The 15,002-nt window shown below is 48.2% G+C and overlaps 1 protein-coding gene across 1 annotated transcript in view; it reads right to left on the reverse strand.

Moving 5' to 3' along the window:
- The window catches only part of Marco (macrophage receptor with collagenous structure), a 33,581-nt gene that overhangs the window by 1,377 nt on the left and 17,202 nt on the right, over positions 1 to 15,002 (reverse strand). Inside the window, exons 7-16 of the mRNA XM_031380758.1 lie at positions 13,053 to 13,097; positions 12,681 to 12,788; positions 10,430 to 10,528; positions 10,288 to 10,323; positions 9,536 to 9,634; positions 9,387 to 9,449; positions 3,685 to 3,729; positions 2,099 to 2,197; positions 1,623 to 1,667; positions 829 to 1,005 (exon numbers count right to left, since the gene is read on the reverse strand). Coding sequence (XP_031236618.1) covers positions 829 to 1,005; positions 1,623 to 1,667; positions 2,099 to 2,197; positions 3,685 to 3,729; positions 9,387 to 9,449; positions 9,536 to 9,634; positions 10,288 to 10,323; positions 10,430 to 10,528; positions 12,681 to 12,788; positions 13,053 to 13,097 — 816 coding nt within the window. The remainder of the gene's footprint in view (positions 1 to 828; positions 1,006 to 1,622; positions 1,668 to 2,098; positions 2,198 to 3,684; positions 3,730 to 9,386; positions 9,450 to 9,535; positions 9,635 to 10,287; positions 10,324 to 10,429; positions 10,529 to 12,680; positions 12,789 to 13,052; positions 13,098 to 15,002) is intronic.

A 15,002-nucleotide genomic window follows, 5' to 3' on the forward strand; every position in this document is an offset into this window, starting at 1 on the left:
AGTGAGTTCCAGGACAGCCAAGGCTACACAGAGAAACCCTGTCTTGAAAAAACCAAAAAAAAGAAAAACAAAACAAAAACAAAAACAAAAACAAAAACACCCCCAAAAAACAAACAAAACCCCCCCCAGGATTTGGCAGTGTGTGCCTGTGATCGGTGCTTAGGGGGTAGAGACAGACAGCTCCCCAGGGCTCACTAGCCAGGCAGCACAATCAAGTCAGTAGTTCCAGGCCAGTGAGAGACCCTGTCTCATGAAAAGAAGGACTGAGAAACATCTGAGGAGGTCCTCAAGCACACGAACAGGCATGGACAGGTATGTGCATGTACACATGCACACACACACATGCACAGAGGTGGGGGTACATTTTCATGGCTAAGACTTCTGGCAGCTACTGGTTTGGGTTTCCAGATGTGGAAACAAACATCTGTCTTGGCCATGATTCCATCTTCTCCCTCTGTTCTCACTTGCCTGACTCCATAGTCACACTTGCCCTGACTCCATAAATCATGCTGGCTACATGACATCCTGACTCTAAGACCAAATAGACAGTGACCCACGGCAGTGACTCAGAGCCTTTTTATGGCCTTTGCTGACACTCCTAGAAATGTGGCAGTGTCCTCTAGACAGGTGGCTAAGCTGGAAAGAGGTTAGTCCAGAGCCCAGAGTGTTGGAACTGTACTCTACCCACTGCTAAGCTGCAGGACTTTCCAGTTCCTTGAACCAGTGATTTTCTTTAGCCACAGCCATGGTACATCACTTCACTGTAGGCTGTCACTGTAGCACTTGGGCATGTGTAGAAAAGAAGTCTCTGGTTGTGGCGTCACTTACCACCTCCAAAGCTGGTAAGTCCTCTCCCGCTGGAGAAACCGAGCATGCGACAGAAGACAGTGGCATCATTATTATCCCAACCATCGTCACAAATTGTCCCCCAGTTATTGTTATAGTAAACTTCAGCTCGACCTCTGTTGGTGCTACCCACGATCCGGACGACTTGGATGGATCCACCTGGACAAGAACATATTGTGTGTAAGGTGAGGCAAGTGCTGGCCGGCACTGATGTAAATTTTTTCTGCTGCTCTGAGACGTACATCTAGGAGGACAAGCAGGATCGCATCACCAGAGCTTTTGCGAATCGTCACTTCAACACCAATACTGTCTTGTGTACTGCTCTGCTCTCCTGCATTCTGCCTTAGAGGGAACAAGACACAGGGGCACATGCCTCTGTGCAAGCATGTCTTGCCATGTGTGGTGGAAAGGAAAAAAAATGGTAGAGGGAGCAGAAGGAAGGAGCAGAGGGGGAGACAAGGTAGTGAGGAAGACAGAGAAATGATAGGAAAAAGATGGAAAGAAGAGAAAGGAATGGTGGAGGTAAACGTGGGGAGGAGAGAGAGATGGAAGGGGGAGGGAGCAGGAAGGAAGGGGATATGAACAAGGAGGGAGAGATGGAGAAAAGATGGAGTGGGAAGGCAGGGTGGGGTGCTGCCTGTGCCCCCAGTCACACACTGGCTCAGGCTAGATGTGAAGAATGTTCTAGAGAAATAAGCCCCATACCTTAACCCGCGATTTCGCAACACTGAATTGACTCTAAAAGATAAGTAAAAGACAATAAAAGCACCAATTACCTTTTTGACCTTTTTCTCCCTTTTGTCCTGGCTGGCCGGGAGACCCTGTCATAAAGAGAAAACTTTGATCCAAGATCTTCCTTCCCCCCTTCCCCCACATCAGAACACATAGAAGGACGAGGGTAGGTTTCTCTCCTCCGGCTCTGCCTGTGACCTGGGATCTCTGAGGATAGCTATTGATGCACCAGCAGTTGAGTAAGAGGAAGCGGGCCTCAGTTGTATGGAAAGGAATGGGAGTTAGGCTAGTGAGAAAGACTCCATAAGCAACAAGACTTATGGAAAAGACCTACTTGGTTGGGGTGCTGCCTGAGGTGGTCGGAGTAGAGATGGAAAGGCTATATGCATCCTGGGAAAACCTGATTATGCTTTTCCAATATAATTCCTAGCACGTAACTTGGCAACTCAATAAAGATACCTCCAGCAGACTGGGTTCTCAAGACTCGTAACCTTTAAGTCTATGTCAAAGCATCACCTACCGTTCATCCCAGGGTCTCCCTTCAGACCGGCTCGTCCAGGTTCTCCTTTGGGGCCTGCCAGCCCAGGGCTTCCAGTGTCTCCTTTTCTGCCTACAAGGCCTGAGAGGAGATAGTTAGCCACATAGATGCCTCACCCTGTTCCTCAAGAAGACACAAGGGTCTTTCTGATTAGTGGATGAGTGACACTGGACTATCAGATCCCCTAGAAATGGGCTGTGTGAGCATGTGGCCAAAGCTTTGGTCCTGCTGGGAGATGCTCTGGTTATCTGGTCTCCCACCTTAATGCCACTGAGAATGCACAGGAGGATATGGCTGGTGGAGTCCTTAGAAGATGAGATAATTATGTAGAAGTTTTAGTCTTTCTGCGATCATTTCCTTGAATGTTTCTAGATCCCCATGTCTGATTAGTAAATTAAGACTGTAGTAGAAGATGTAGCTCACATGGAAGAAGAAGCACTCGAGAGGTCTGCCTGTATTCTGTTTTAGCACTCGCTTTGGCATAGGTATGGTTTGAGCACACCCCACTAAGGTTCTTGTGTTGGGAGACTGAGCCTCAGGAAAGGGGTGTTAAGAGGACATGGTCATGGTAGGTAGCCCTCCATGCCATGTGGGGGTGTTATCTGCAGAAGAGAGCCTGGGGTCTTGCTTCTCTGTCTTCCTGTCCTTCTGAGTTCTCACTGATAGATGGTTCAGATGGATAGATGGGAAGGCGATCCCCGTGTTCCCAGCTTGCTGCCTGAATAAACTTCAGTCTGCTTAAAGATTCAGTTACAGCACTTGGGGGTAGGGGCAGAAGCAGGAAGATCTCTATGAGTTTGAGGTCAACCTGCTCTACATAGCAAGTTTCTAGTCTAGCCAGGGCTACATAGTGAAACTCTATTTCAAACAAACAAACAAACAAACCAACAAAACAACCAAACAATCAAATAAAACCAAAACAAACAAACAAGACTAGATTCAGTTCTTATCTTTGCTAATTGGAATTTGTGGTGTTTGGGGCTATCCCTCCATTATGACACCACCTACCACATGGCTTTTACCACAGTTGAGAGTAAGCCAGCACCATACCCTTGATCTTACTTATTTTTTTTTTTTTTTTATAAAGTAGTCTGCTTTGGATGTGATGGGGATGATGATCGTAAAGGAGGAGGAGAAGAAGGAGGAGGAGGAGGAGAAGGAGAAGAAGAAGAAGATATCCTAATGAGAAATAGCAGCAGGGGAGAGGAGGGACTTGGGAAGCTAGGAAGGGTAAGACAGAGCAAAGAAGAGATGGGGAAGCCTTGACCCCTGAGGGGACACGGGGCCCACCCAGTTCTTTTGGTGGTAGCATGGCCTGACACCATTGCATGCGCTGCCCACCCTCCTCGGGCTCTGACCCACTTTCTTTCCATTTTGGGAGACTAAGGCCCTGCCTTTTAGTCCAGACCTTCTAGGGAAGGAATAGAGGGTTGGGTGACAAACCTCAGTCTCTGCCTCAACTCTGAGGTTAAGGTCACAGTGATCAAAGCCCATGAGGCTTAGTTCCACACACACACAGGCCTCCCAGTCATCAATCCCAAGAAATTAAAATGAAGCCAGCCCTTTACCTGGGACTCCTGATTCTCCTTTTGTGCCTTTCTGTCCTTGAATTCCTAAGATGGAAACACAGGAAAGGGGGAGAAGGTAATAAAACTTAGATATTAGACACTTTTAATCTTAGACAGCCTCTACCTTTGTCTGATTAATGCAGACGGAAGGGTACATTGATTCTCTGTGATTGCTTCAAGCCTCACGATGGGGTGGAAGCGGGGACAGGCTGCAGACAGATGAAGATATGGGCGGGTTTTGGTGAAACGGTGACGACGTGCTGGGTGAAGGTCTGAGATACGCAGATTGCAGATGCCCTGGCCAGCCTTCCTGTCTGGACACCAGTGACCTGATTTGACCTTGAGTCTAATCCGTGTCCTTACTGTTTCATGAGATTTTTCAGAAGAGAGATCAGAAGTATTTTATAAAGGAACATTTTGATTCCAAAGACTATACAGGGGCCACCCAGATCTTTGTGGGGCTATCACCAATGGTAGATAGGCCAATAATAATTTGTGTTTGTGTGTGAGAGTGTAGAGGACAGGGGGCGACCTTCAGTGTCCTTCTACAGGCTCTGTCAATCTTGTCCTTTGAGACAGGGTCTCCCACTGGGTCCTAGAACTCTTGATGTAGCTTAGGCTGGTTGGACAACAAATGCCCAGGGATCTTCTGTTTCTACCTCCCCAGCTCTAGGATTACAGGAGCTCAACACCATGCCTGCTAAGGTTTTAGTGTAGATTCCAGTGGACCAAACCCAGGCCCTCGTGACAAGGCCAGCACCTATTAACTAGCTATTTGTCGGGTTACTTGCTGTATCTCCAGGTTGTGTTATGGTCCACATGGCAATGGGGTCTCATGTACAGAAAGCAACGATTGGTGGCTATTCCAATTGAGGTCAATATGGGAGGTCCTTCCTCCTGCTCCTCTGTCTCAGAGAGAGAGAGAGAAAGAGAGAGAGAGTAGGACAAAGGACAACTCTTCAAAGTTCTCTCTTTCTATCTTGCGGAGCCTGTGTATAAAACTCAGGATGTCTGGCCTGGCCACAAACTAAATCACCCATGCCCATGAACCATCTCACAACTTCCCCTTTCTCTTCTTTACTCCCCTCCCCTCCCCTTCCTTCCTTCCTTCCTTCCTTTATGAATACTAACTTTTCATAGAAGACCCACTATCTCCAGCACCCTTTGGGCATCCCCGTGATGGGTCATGACCTGTTCCTTTAGCATTTTAAGGGTTCATACTGGTTTCTTTCAGATCAGTGGGACTCCCTCAGAGCTGTGCAAACATGAGGGAGTGCATGCTTATTGTGGGCACTCTAGAGTAGTGGGCACATCTACTGTAGATGATAAAACAGCTGCTCATCGCCACCTGTGCCTGACAGGCTTCACATTGGTGACGTGGGCCAGCCTTACCACAGACCTACCCTATGAGATCATCACAAAACCATCTAGAGCCATCACCTCTTTGCCATGGCCCGAGCAGATCTCCTTCCTGACCTTCCCATCACTCTCTTCTCGGAGTTTTCAGACCTCACACAGTGCCAGCAAGGGGAGCAGAGGGGCCTTAGTGGCCTCTTGAAGACCCTTCTTGGGGTAAGGAGTGAGAGAAGTGTTGGTCAGCTGCCATCCCTGACTGACTAGAATGCAGGGATTCAGCCCCTCACCAACTCAGGCTGACCACTGAGCCCCAGGTATCTTCAGTCTCAGACTTCCCATGGTTGAGATCACAAATGGGTGCCACCAAGCCCAGCTTGTTTGAACTCAGACCCTCAAGTACTTTACCAACAGGGCTGTCTGTGCAGACTAGCCCTGCCTTCTTTCATTATCCACACCCCTGAGGACTCCTGCTGGTTCCCTGTTACAGAGAGGAAGCAAACTGATGACTTTAAGAGACACGAGGGGATCTATCCAGGGTCCTAAAAGAGTAAACAGTACAACCTGGCTTTCCCCAGACTCCAGCTCCCAAGGTTCCCCTAAGCTGTCTTTGTCCCATCAGTATGCCCTGCTTGCCTCTTCCCGAAGTCTTGCTTAGCTTGGTCTGAACGACCTCTCAGGGGCTCTCCAGGCGCCCCTGAATGACGTCATTGTCTAACTTCAATGTGTCTTAGAATCTTCTGCCTGTGGTTTGTGTGGGGCTAGGAGGTGGTTCATTGGACCAGAACAATTCCTGTGCAAGCACCAGGGCATGAGTATGAACCCACAGCACCCAAGTAACAACCAGACATGGCTGTGCACAGCTGAGCATGGCTGTGTGTGGTTGTGTGTGGCTGTGCGTGGCTATGCGTGGCTGTAACCTTGTAGCAAACTTCTTGCTCAATGACTGTCTCTGTCTCAAAGAATAAGGCAGAAATTGATAGGAGGAGTTATCTGACAAGCTTCTTTGGTGGCATTATCTGCACACACACACACACACACACACACGCACACACACACACACAAGGGCTTACACAGAAACATCTTACCAGGTCCACTCAGAGATGCTGATTAAGTGGGATTGGGGTGGGGACCCAGGAATACACGTTTCTAACAATTCACTAGTCCGGAGCCCCACTATGGCAGCCCCGAGTCAGGGCAGCTTTGATTCCTCTTGCATTACAGCCTGTGTTACTTCATAGAACAAATTCGGGAAAAGCAGATCTTTGGGGTCAGACAGTGGGATGAACTCTCAGACTCACTGTGCATTAGCAGCTGGCAATTAGAGGCAAAGAAATTTAGCCTCTCTGAACCTTTGCAACATGTTGCAATGTGCACGTGGCCTCTAAATGGATTCCTCCTAAAGAGGCCATTAAGTCGAGGCAGAACCTCTGACTAGACCCAGAGCTCACCAGCTCAGGCTAGTGTAGCTAGCCAGCATATCCTGGTGATCCCCTTTCTGTGTCTCCCGAGGACTGGAACTGCAGGCGGCCTCTGTGCTCTTACATGGAGATCTGACCTCGGGTCCTCATGCTGCATAACATGCACTTTACAGATGGAGCCATTTCCAAGCCCCCATCTCTGCTTCCTGACTGCTAGGCATGGAAGATAAAACTCAAGTAGGGGTGGATAGATCAAGAGCTTGATGGTAAAGCTCAGAACATAAGGCATAGCCCAGAGGTCTGTTTAACAGCAGGCAGACCTCTCCTGGCTTGTAATTAACCCATAATAACGAAAGCCAGGCCAAGCCAGTGAAATGTCATTCCTCTGTCTTCATCTGAATCGGCTGGTTGTTCTATTGAGAGATTCATGGTTTTATTTACCAAATGGGAAACCCATGGGTTGAAAACATGGATGGCTTTATCAAAACTGGATAAATGCCACAGAAGCTCTGGCTTGGGGATTACCAGCTTCCTGACAGTGAGGATACCAAGGGAGCTGTCTTCAAACACGAGGATGACATTCAGATCCCATCTGCCAACCCACCCCTTTGGGTATCTATTCCGGTAACCACCAGATCTAATCTGTGTGGCCACTCATTGGCGCACAGAATTCTGGGAATTCCCCTCCCCCCATGGAAAGTCCACATAAGCCAGCAGATGTTGCACCAAGGCAAGCTTTGGCCTTGGAGGAGCCACCAACCTAAATGGTGATTATAATACATCATAAATTGAATGTATAATCAACCATGTTTGTATACGGAGCCGTACTTAATGGGTGACCTATAGTATTGGACTGTTGATATTTACCATCTGGGTGATTACTGGAATGCACACGCACAGACACCACATACAGATGACCCACAGATTATGATGTCTGTAATTAAATTGGCAAGGGGTCTTGTGTGTGTGCAGGTGCATGTATGTATGTGGGTTCTTGTGTATGAGTTGGTGTGGGTTCTTGTGTGTGTGTGTACATGTATACATAGGCATATGTACATGGTAGCTGGAGGACATCCTCAACTCTTTTTTTTTTTTCAAGACAGGGTTTCTCTGTGTAGCCCTGACTGTCATGGAACTCACTCTCACTCTGTAGACCAGGCTGGCCTCGAACTCAGAAATCAGCCTGTCTCTGCCTCCCAAGTGCTGGGATGAAAGGCATGCGCCACCACGCCCGGCCATCCTCAACTCTTGTTCCTTAGATGCTTCCCACCTTGTGTTCTGAGATAGCATCTCCCACTCTTCTGAAACTTGTTGAATAGGGTAGGCTGTCTGACCAGCGAGCCCCAGGGACGCACTCATCCCTACCTCCATCAAACTGGGATTAAAAGCAAATTCACTGTTTTTTTTTTCAATGAGTTCTGGGGATTAATTTGTAGGTCCTCATGCTTGCTAGGCAAACATTTAATCCAACGAGCTATCTCTCTAACCCTGGTGAGGGGTTGTGAGCGGTTCCGAGCCTTGAGGGAATCAAAAAATGAAGAAAATGAAGCTGACACCTTAACCACCACTCCTAATTGCCTTCAGTAAAGAAAACAAAGATCATATACTCAGAGTTCAAGGCCTGCTAGGAGGTGCTAATGCATGAGTGAGTGAGTGAGTGAATGAATGAATCAGTCAGACAACCTCTTGACCAGATGAAATGGGGACGGGCCAGCTTTTATGTGGCTAGGGCACCCAATTTGTTTGACCTTGCTCAACCTTATTTTCTAGCAGAGGAAGGGGTCAAGGCAGAGGGTCCTTTGACATTCTTGAAGGCAGGAGCCTAATCTTATGGCTCTGCTCTTTACTCTCAACTGGCACTCCCAACTACACAGGGTTTTCCAAATGGCATTTAGAGTCCACACTTGGAACACGCCTGCTGTCTGTCTATGGCATCTGCCCATGAACTATGGCAATCTGCCCATCACTACAGTGCCCAATGCAGTGGCCTGAACTTTCTAGACCAGGTGAGCTCAATGTAGGAGCTTGGATTCAGATATCAGACAGATTAGCTCAGGGTCCTATCAAGTGACCCACACTGACGGCAGGGCAAGTGACACAGACAAATCTGGCACGTTGTTTGTAGCCCACATCACAAAATAGAATGACTCAATGTTAGTCTATAGGACAGGATAGAATGACTATGTTAGTCTATATGATAGAATAGAATGACTCTATGTTAGTCTATAGGACAGGATAGAGTGACTCTGTTAGTCTATATGATAGAATAGAATGACTCAATGTTAGTCTATAGGACAGGATAGAGTGACTCTGTTAGTCTATATGATAGAATAGAATGACTCTATGTTAGTCTATAGGACAGGATAGAATGACTCCGTTAGTCTATAGAACAGACTAGAGTAATTCTATTAGTCTATATGATAGAATAGAATGACTCTATGTTAGTCTATGTGACAGAATCTGGAAAAAAAAAAGCAACTTTGTGACCTGACTTTTGGACAAGCCTCAGATCCACTGTGTATGGACGGCTTCTGCTAGGCTTGTAAACTAGTTTCCATGAGCTCCCTGGGTTGGACCAATGTTCCCATAAGAGATTGCAAAGGAAGAATTTTTGTCCTCTGTCCTAATCCTAGATGCTGAGGTCACCACAGGTTAGCCCAGCCTGAAGGAAGTTTCAGCTTCCCTCTGGGATGCTCCAGGTTTGCTCATGGCATTCAGGGCTCTCTGGGAACCATGGACAGAAAAGAGCAAGCCAGGAAACATGTGCTCAAGGGAATTTAATGGAAAGAACTACTTTCCTTTATCAGGAGCGAGCCTCCAGGGCCAGAAGATAGGACGCTGGGAGTCAATCCTCCTTCCTGTCTACCCATAGACCCCAGCAACCCCACCTCCCACCCCACCCCACCCCCTGCACACTCACTCACTCACCTGTGTCTCCCTTGCTTCCTTTCAGACCTGCAGGCCCTGGATTCCCAGCAATCCCTGTGGGTCCTAGAAGAGACACACCACATGGGCATAAGGATTGGAATGAACAGATGCTGGGATACCATTCCCAGTGCAGGGATAAAGGACCTCACCTCTTGGCCCAGGGGGACCAGTGTGTCCTGCCTCACCCTTGGCACCTGAAGGGCCTGGTGCACCTGGAGGGCCTGGAACACCCTGCACTCCGGGTTTTCCTGAAAGGTAAGTGGTGATGGCAGGGTTAGGGGGTCAGTGGCACAAGGGCAGGCTCCCCATCCTCCATGACATATACCTCCTAACACCAGCCCTTCATCATCTTTAGGATTCATTTACTGTCCTTTAGGGAGAGAGAGAAAAAAATGTCCTAAGCTCTATTTCCTCCACCACAGCTGTGGAATTCAAGATGGTGGACAGATTGAGAACTTCGGGCTGGGACCACCCAGCTCTGCATCTCAGCAGCCCAGGAGGAGGACATGTAAAGACAGTTTTGATTAGAGTCTGCCCATTTTACAAACTGACCATTTGTTTAAAGGGACAGTCAGGTTCCTCAACTCCTGGAGTGCTCTGGGTTAACACCATGATGAGCTGAAACCTGGCATGGTGGTACAGTACTGAGATCCCAGCATTTGGGGGTTGGGGGCAGGAGAATCAGAGGTTCAAGGTCATCTTTAGATAAATAGTGAGGTTTAGACTAGCCTGGGCTACATGAAAAAAAGAAAAAAAGAGAAGTGGAAGGAAAGAAGGGAGGAAGGAACAAAGGAAGGCAGGAAGAAGAGAGGGAGGGAGGGAAGGATATAATTGTCAAATTTCCCCACTTGATTCTTCCTGGGGACCACAGCCAGTCTGCCCAGATGCCCACAGCTCCTACCTTGATCACCTTTGGTTCCAGGAGATCCAGCCAAACCTGCAATGGATGCGACTCATAAGAATGTTGTCAACTCTTACTGGCTCTACTACCAGAGAGAAGGGCAATGCCTTCAGGTCTGTGGCCCAACGGTGCAACCTCTCACCTGGTAGGCCTGGTTTTCCAGCATCACCTTTACCTCCCTGGGCTCCAGGGGACCCCATGGCCCCTGTGTCTCCCTTCATGCCCATGTCTCCTTTGTTTCCTGTAACAAACAAACAAACAAACAAACAAAATCAAGATTGGACGTGGGAAGAGGGTAAAACAGCCTGACTTAGGCATTTCCTGTCTTGCCCAAATTCCAAAAGAGAATGCCCTGTGCCCACTGGGGAAGATCTAGTCACAACCCTCCAGGAAGGAGCCCCTTCCCCAGAGACAAGACACAGACTCATGACAAATTGGCCAGATAATCGAACACCAGTAATGGTTGGGTTCCCAGGACCCCAGTCAGAAGTCTTACCAAGAGGAGAAGAGACATAGGCTGGGGTCACCCAGTACTTTGGGGGTCTCATTTTACTGTCTACCTTATGAGGATTATCTTTTGTAGCCTCTCAGACTGAGATCTGAATGTTCTAGAAAGCATCTCCCGGATGCCAAGAATAGCAAAGGTCATTGGGAGAGAGAAGAACAATGCAGTCATTTCTGTGCCTGCCGGCGGCGCAGACACGGGCTTCCCTGGCACCCAAAGATTTCAAAATTTCCACTTGTCATCAGCATTCCGAACTCATCCAGCCAGTCCTCTCCTGAGTCCTCTGTCTCTTCCTCCTCCTTTCCTTTAGTACCTGGTGCATATCAATTGAGGGCAGCCTCCTTCCTGAAGGGCAGGCCAGCTGGGGAGGGGGCTGCACAGTAAGCTGGTTTGCCATTAGCTACTCTGAGAGTCACTAAGGTCACACTGTCGACTGGGTGTGGACACTCAGCTCTGTTCCCAGTGGGACCAACATGGGGTGAAGGTCTTAAAGAGGACCATCACCCCAAAGCAACCTTTTCTGCTTTCTACTAGAAAGCTGGCAGAAATTTTAGTTAAAAAAAATATTGAAGTATACTTTTTTTTTTTTAATGTGTATACCTGTTTATGTTCAAGTATGTGGGTGACCATTTATGTATGGACATTCATGGACATGAGTTTGCAAGTTAGAGGACCTTAGGTCTTGTCCCTCAGTTGCTACCCTGTTTTGGTTTTGAAGTCTGGAACTTGCTTTGAAACTCAACAGGCAGGCTGTCCAGTGAGTCCCAGGTCTCTGCCTCCCTGGTACTGGGATTACAAGAAAGTGTGACCACTCCTGGCCGTTCCACATAGGTTCTGGGATCAACCTTGTGTTATACTCAAGTACATCACCAAGCGAGCCATCTCTCCAGCCTTCTATTCTGTTGCTTTTTTTTGTTTTTGTTTTTGTTTTTTTTTTGACAAGGGCCTGGGAGAGGACTTAGGCACCATGCCGGGTTCCTTCCAGGTCCCCTCAGAATGGGAACATGATTAATTAGTGAATGACTCTGAAGAGGGCAGCAAGAGCAAGAACCAGCCTTCCTGGGTCCAAGTGAGGTAGGCTAGTTCAAGGCTTGGGAGGGAGGTTAGTCGATTCGAGATATAAAGAATGAATGGCTTCCTGGGACCAGGGAGATGGCTCAGTGGGGAAAGTGCCTGCTGAATAAGGCTGAGGTACTAAGTTTGAATCCTAGCACTCATACAAAAACAAAAAATACAAAAAAACCCAGGCATGGTGACCCATGCTTGTAATCCTAGAGCATGAAAGGACAAGGCAGGAGGATCCTTGGGACTTGATGGTCATCCAGTAAGTGAGCTCCAGGTTCAGTGAGAGACCCTACCTCAAGAAACAAGCCATAAAGAGAATATATTGTATGAGAAAAAAATCTACTTTAAATAAAAATAAACTGGCAATACACACCATATACCACACACACACACACATTTAAAAAGGGTGGCTACTTCCTGACAGGACACCAAGTGCCAACACAGCCTAACTGAACTCCATGGCACGAAGACCCCAGCAGGGAGCAGAAGCTCACACCGGTGTCCTCACTCTCTGAGTTTAAGCAGTTCATGAAAACTCTCTAGAAGACTCTCATCACACAGAAAGAAAAATGGATGAGCGACAGAGAAGCCAAATACCTTGCACTTTTTTTTTTGAAATCTTTGTATAATATGCATATCACTCTGCAACTCACAAACTGAAATCAATTCATTCATTTTCAAAAGAGCTGAAGTACAGTTGAGGCTTCTCTTAAACAGCTGGGCATGCAGTTCTTTGAGTCAAGCCCTGTTTGCAGCCAGAACCAATAGACTTCCTGCTCCCCTGGGCTTCACCATGAATGCCAACACCCAACACAACCCTTACCTGGAAGGCCTAGGTCCCCTTTGTCTCCCTTGATGCCGTGTTCCCCCTTGGGGCCAGTGAGACCTTTGTCACCTTTGCTGCCCTTCTCTCCTTGAGGTCCTGGAGCACCTGTGATGAGAACAGAGGTGAGGGCCATTGTCCCAGTGAGGATGGGCTCCAGGAGATAGAAGCAGAGCGTGAGGGAAGGGATCCCCAGGGAAGACCTAGGGCACACGTGCATTAGCTCATCGCTTTGGTGGTCTTGGTGAGCTCTTTGAAAACTTGTGGAGGAAAAGATGAGTAGGGCAGGGCTATAGAGAGAACTCATGGGGTCAGCTGCCCCGTGGACATTGGCAATACATTGGTCATCCCAGGAGAGGAAGCCCAAGTTACCAACTGCTCCTGGCTTCCCCGGTGCACCCGTGAATCCCTGGAGGCCTGTGAGATGAGAAGAAGGACCCAGTCACTGTGGTTGGCTTCTTTAGTTAGCTGACATTCTGCGCCCCCCCGCCCCCGCCCGTGGTACCCAATTATAAGATCCCTCTGCCCTATACACAAATGCACAAGCAAGCATATGTGGCAGAGTCCCAAGCAAGCTCAGATGGAAGCGGCTTTTTCCAAAGGCTTGGGCCAGTGGAAGAAGGCTCTAGAACAAAACACAAGTGGGTTTGAACCACGGCTGCCTCTCCAAGCATGGTAGATGACCTTGGAAAAGACACCTCAGTATCCCTTGCCACAATGTTCTCATCTGTAAAATGGGGCTGGTGAAGGCTGGGCCCTCTCTGCAGGAGCCTCACTAGTGCTCCTGTGTCCAGGACAGAAATGGAGTTGGCAAACAGTGGCTCCCTCCTGGGGTACCAGGCCACATGGATGAACATGCCATTTATAGCCTGAAGTGCAGGCCATTCTTAGTGGGAGGAGGGCTTGGACAGGATAGTGAGCACGAGGAGAAATGGGGAGATCCCAGAGGGTGGGTGAGGAAGGGAAGGGGAAGAGAAGATGCCAGGCAAGCTGTGGAGAAAGGCTTGCTGGGGTGCCCGCGCTCCAGCCTTTCCTGGGAATGCCAGCTGCTCTGGGCTTTCATCATAGATACTTTGCTCTCCCATTAGGTTTGTGGGTTCTAGAAGCATGAGTGGAGTGTTGGGGGGTTAGTAAGATTGCCCAGCTTTTTCCTGCCCTCTGCGGGTGCCTGTTGAAGCCACAAGAAGACAGACCTCAGACTGTGCCTCTAGGAATGGGCTGAGCCTGTCCTTCTAGGTGGCCTGGTCGGCTGCCTTCTCTGGCATCTGGGGAACCTACTTCAAGCTTCTCTCTCTCTCTCTCTTTCTCTCTCTTTCTCTATCTATCTATCTATCTTTCTCAGTTGCAAGAGGGGAAACTAGATCCCCTCTAAGCGGCCTGCCTGCTGTGTGAGGGTAAGGCTGTTTGTGCATAGGCCATGTGAGTATCTACAGGTGCACAACATGAGTATGAGTATGCTGTGTGTAAGTGTGAGCACTGGAGTATGTGTAGAAGCCTACAAGTGTGCATGAGTGTGTGAGCACCTGAGAGTGAGGGGCATAAATGTGTGCTCACGCATGTGTATGAATATGTGAGTGCGTACATCCATGATTGTGTAATGTGAGCATGTATGTGTGCCAAAATGTGTGTTCATACATGAACACGAGTGCATGAGTGTATGGTGTGAGTATTTGTATTCATATGTGCATACACATATGTCCATACATGTACATGAGTGTGTGGCTCTGTGTGTGATGTTAGTGTAAGGATGCACACATGTGAAGGCACCAGTGTTCATATGTGTGAGTGAATGACTGTGGGGCTCTGTGTGTATATGTGTGAGTGAAGCATGAATGTGAATGCACAGTGATGTGTGCATAGCATATGAGTGTGAAGACACAATGATATGTGTAGACATGTGATTGTAAATAAGTATGTGTGTGAGAGAGAGCACATGGTGATGCAGTGGGTGAGGGTCTGAGTGTCTATGGATGTTCCTCACCACACTATAATCTTCCTTTCTGATTTTTAAAGCCTTTTGGAAGAAGCCCCGTCTTGATGTAGAACAACGGGTTCCCAGGGATTCTATTAATGACCTTCCTAATAGAGCCAGCTCCTAGAAGTAGCTTTCTCTGCTCACCAGGCCTCTCAAAACTGCTGGAGCTTTCTGGAGAGGCAAGCCTGCTGGGTTATTTACTTCTCCTTTTATCTAGACCAGCTGGCTCTGCTCCTGGCTGTTAAAGGTCTTAGGATTCTGCATCATACCACTGTAGCAGACTGATCCATGGGGCACTGAGGGAGCTCTGTGAAGAGTGATGGTCACTCTCTTAGACTTCTGGAGAG

This window comes from Mastomys coucha, unplaced genomic scaffold (assembly GCF_008632895.1).
Source record: "Mastomys coucha isolate ucsf_1 unplaced genomic scaffold, UCSF_Mcou_1 pScaffold1, whole genome shotgun sequence".
In the NCBI taxonomy this organism is placed as follows: Eukaryota; Metazoa; Chordata; class Mammalia; order Rodentia; family Muridae; genus Mastomys; species Mastomys coucha.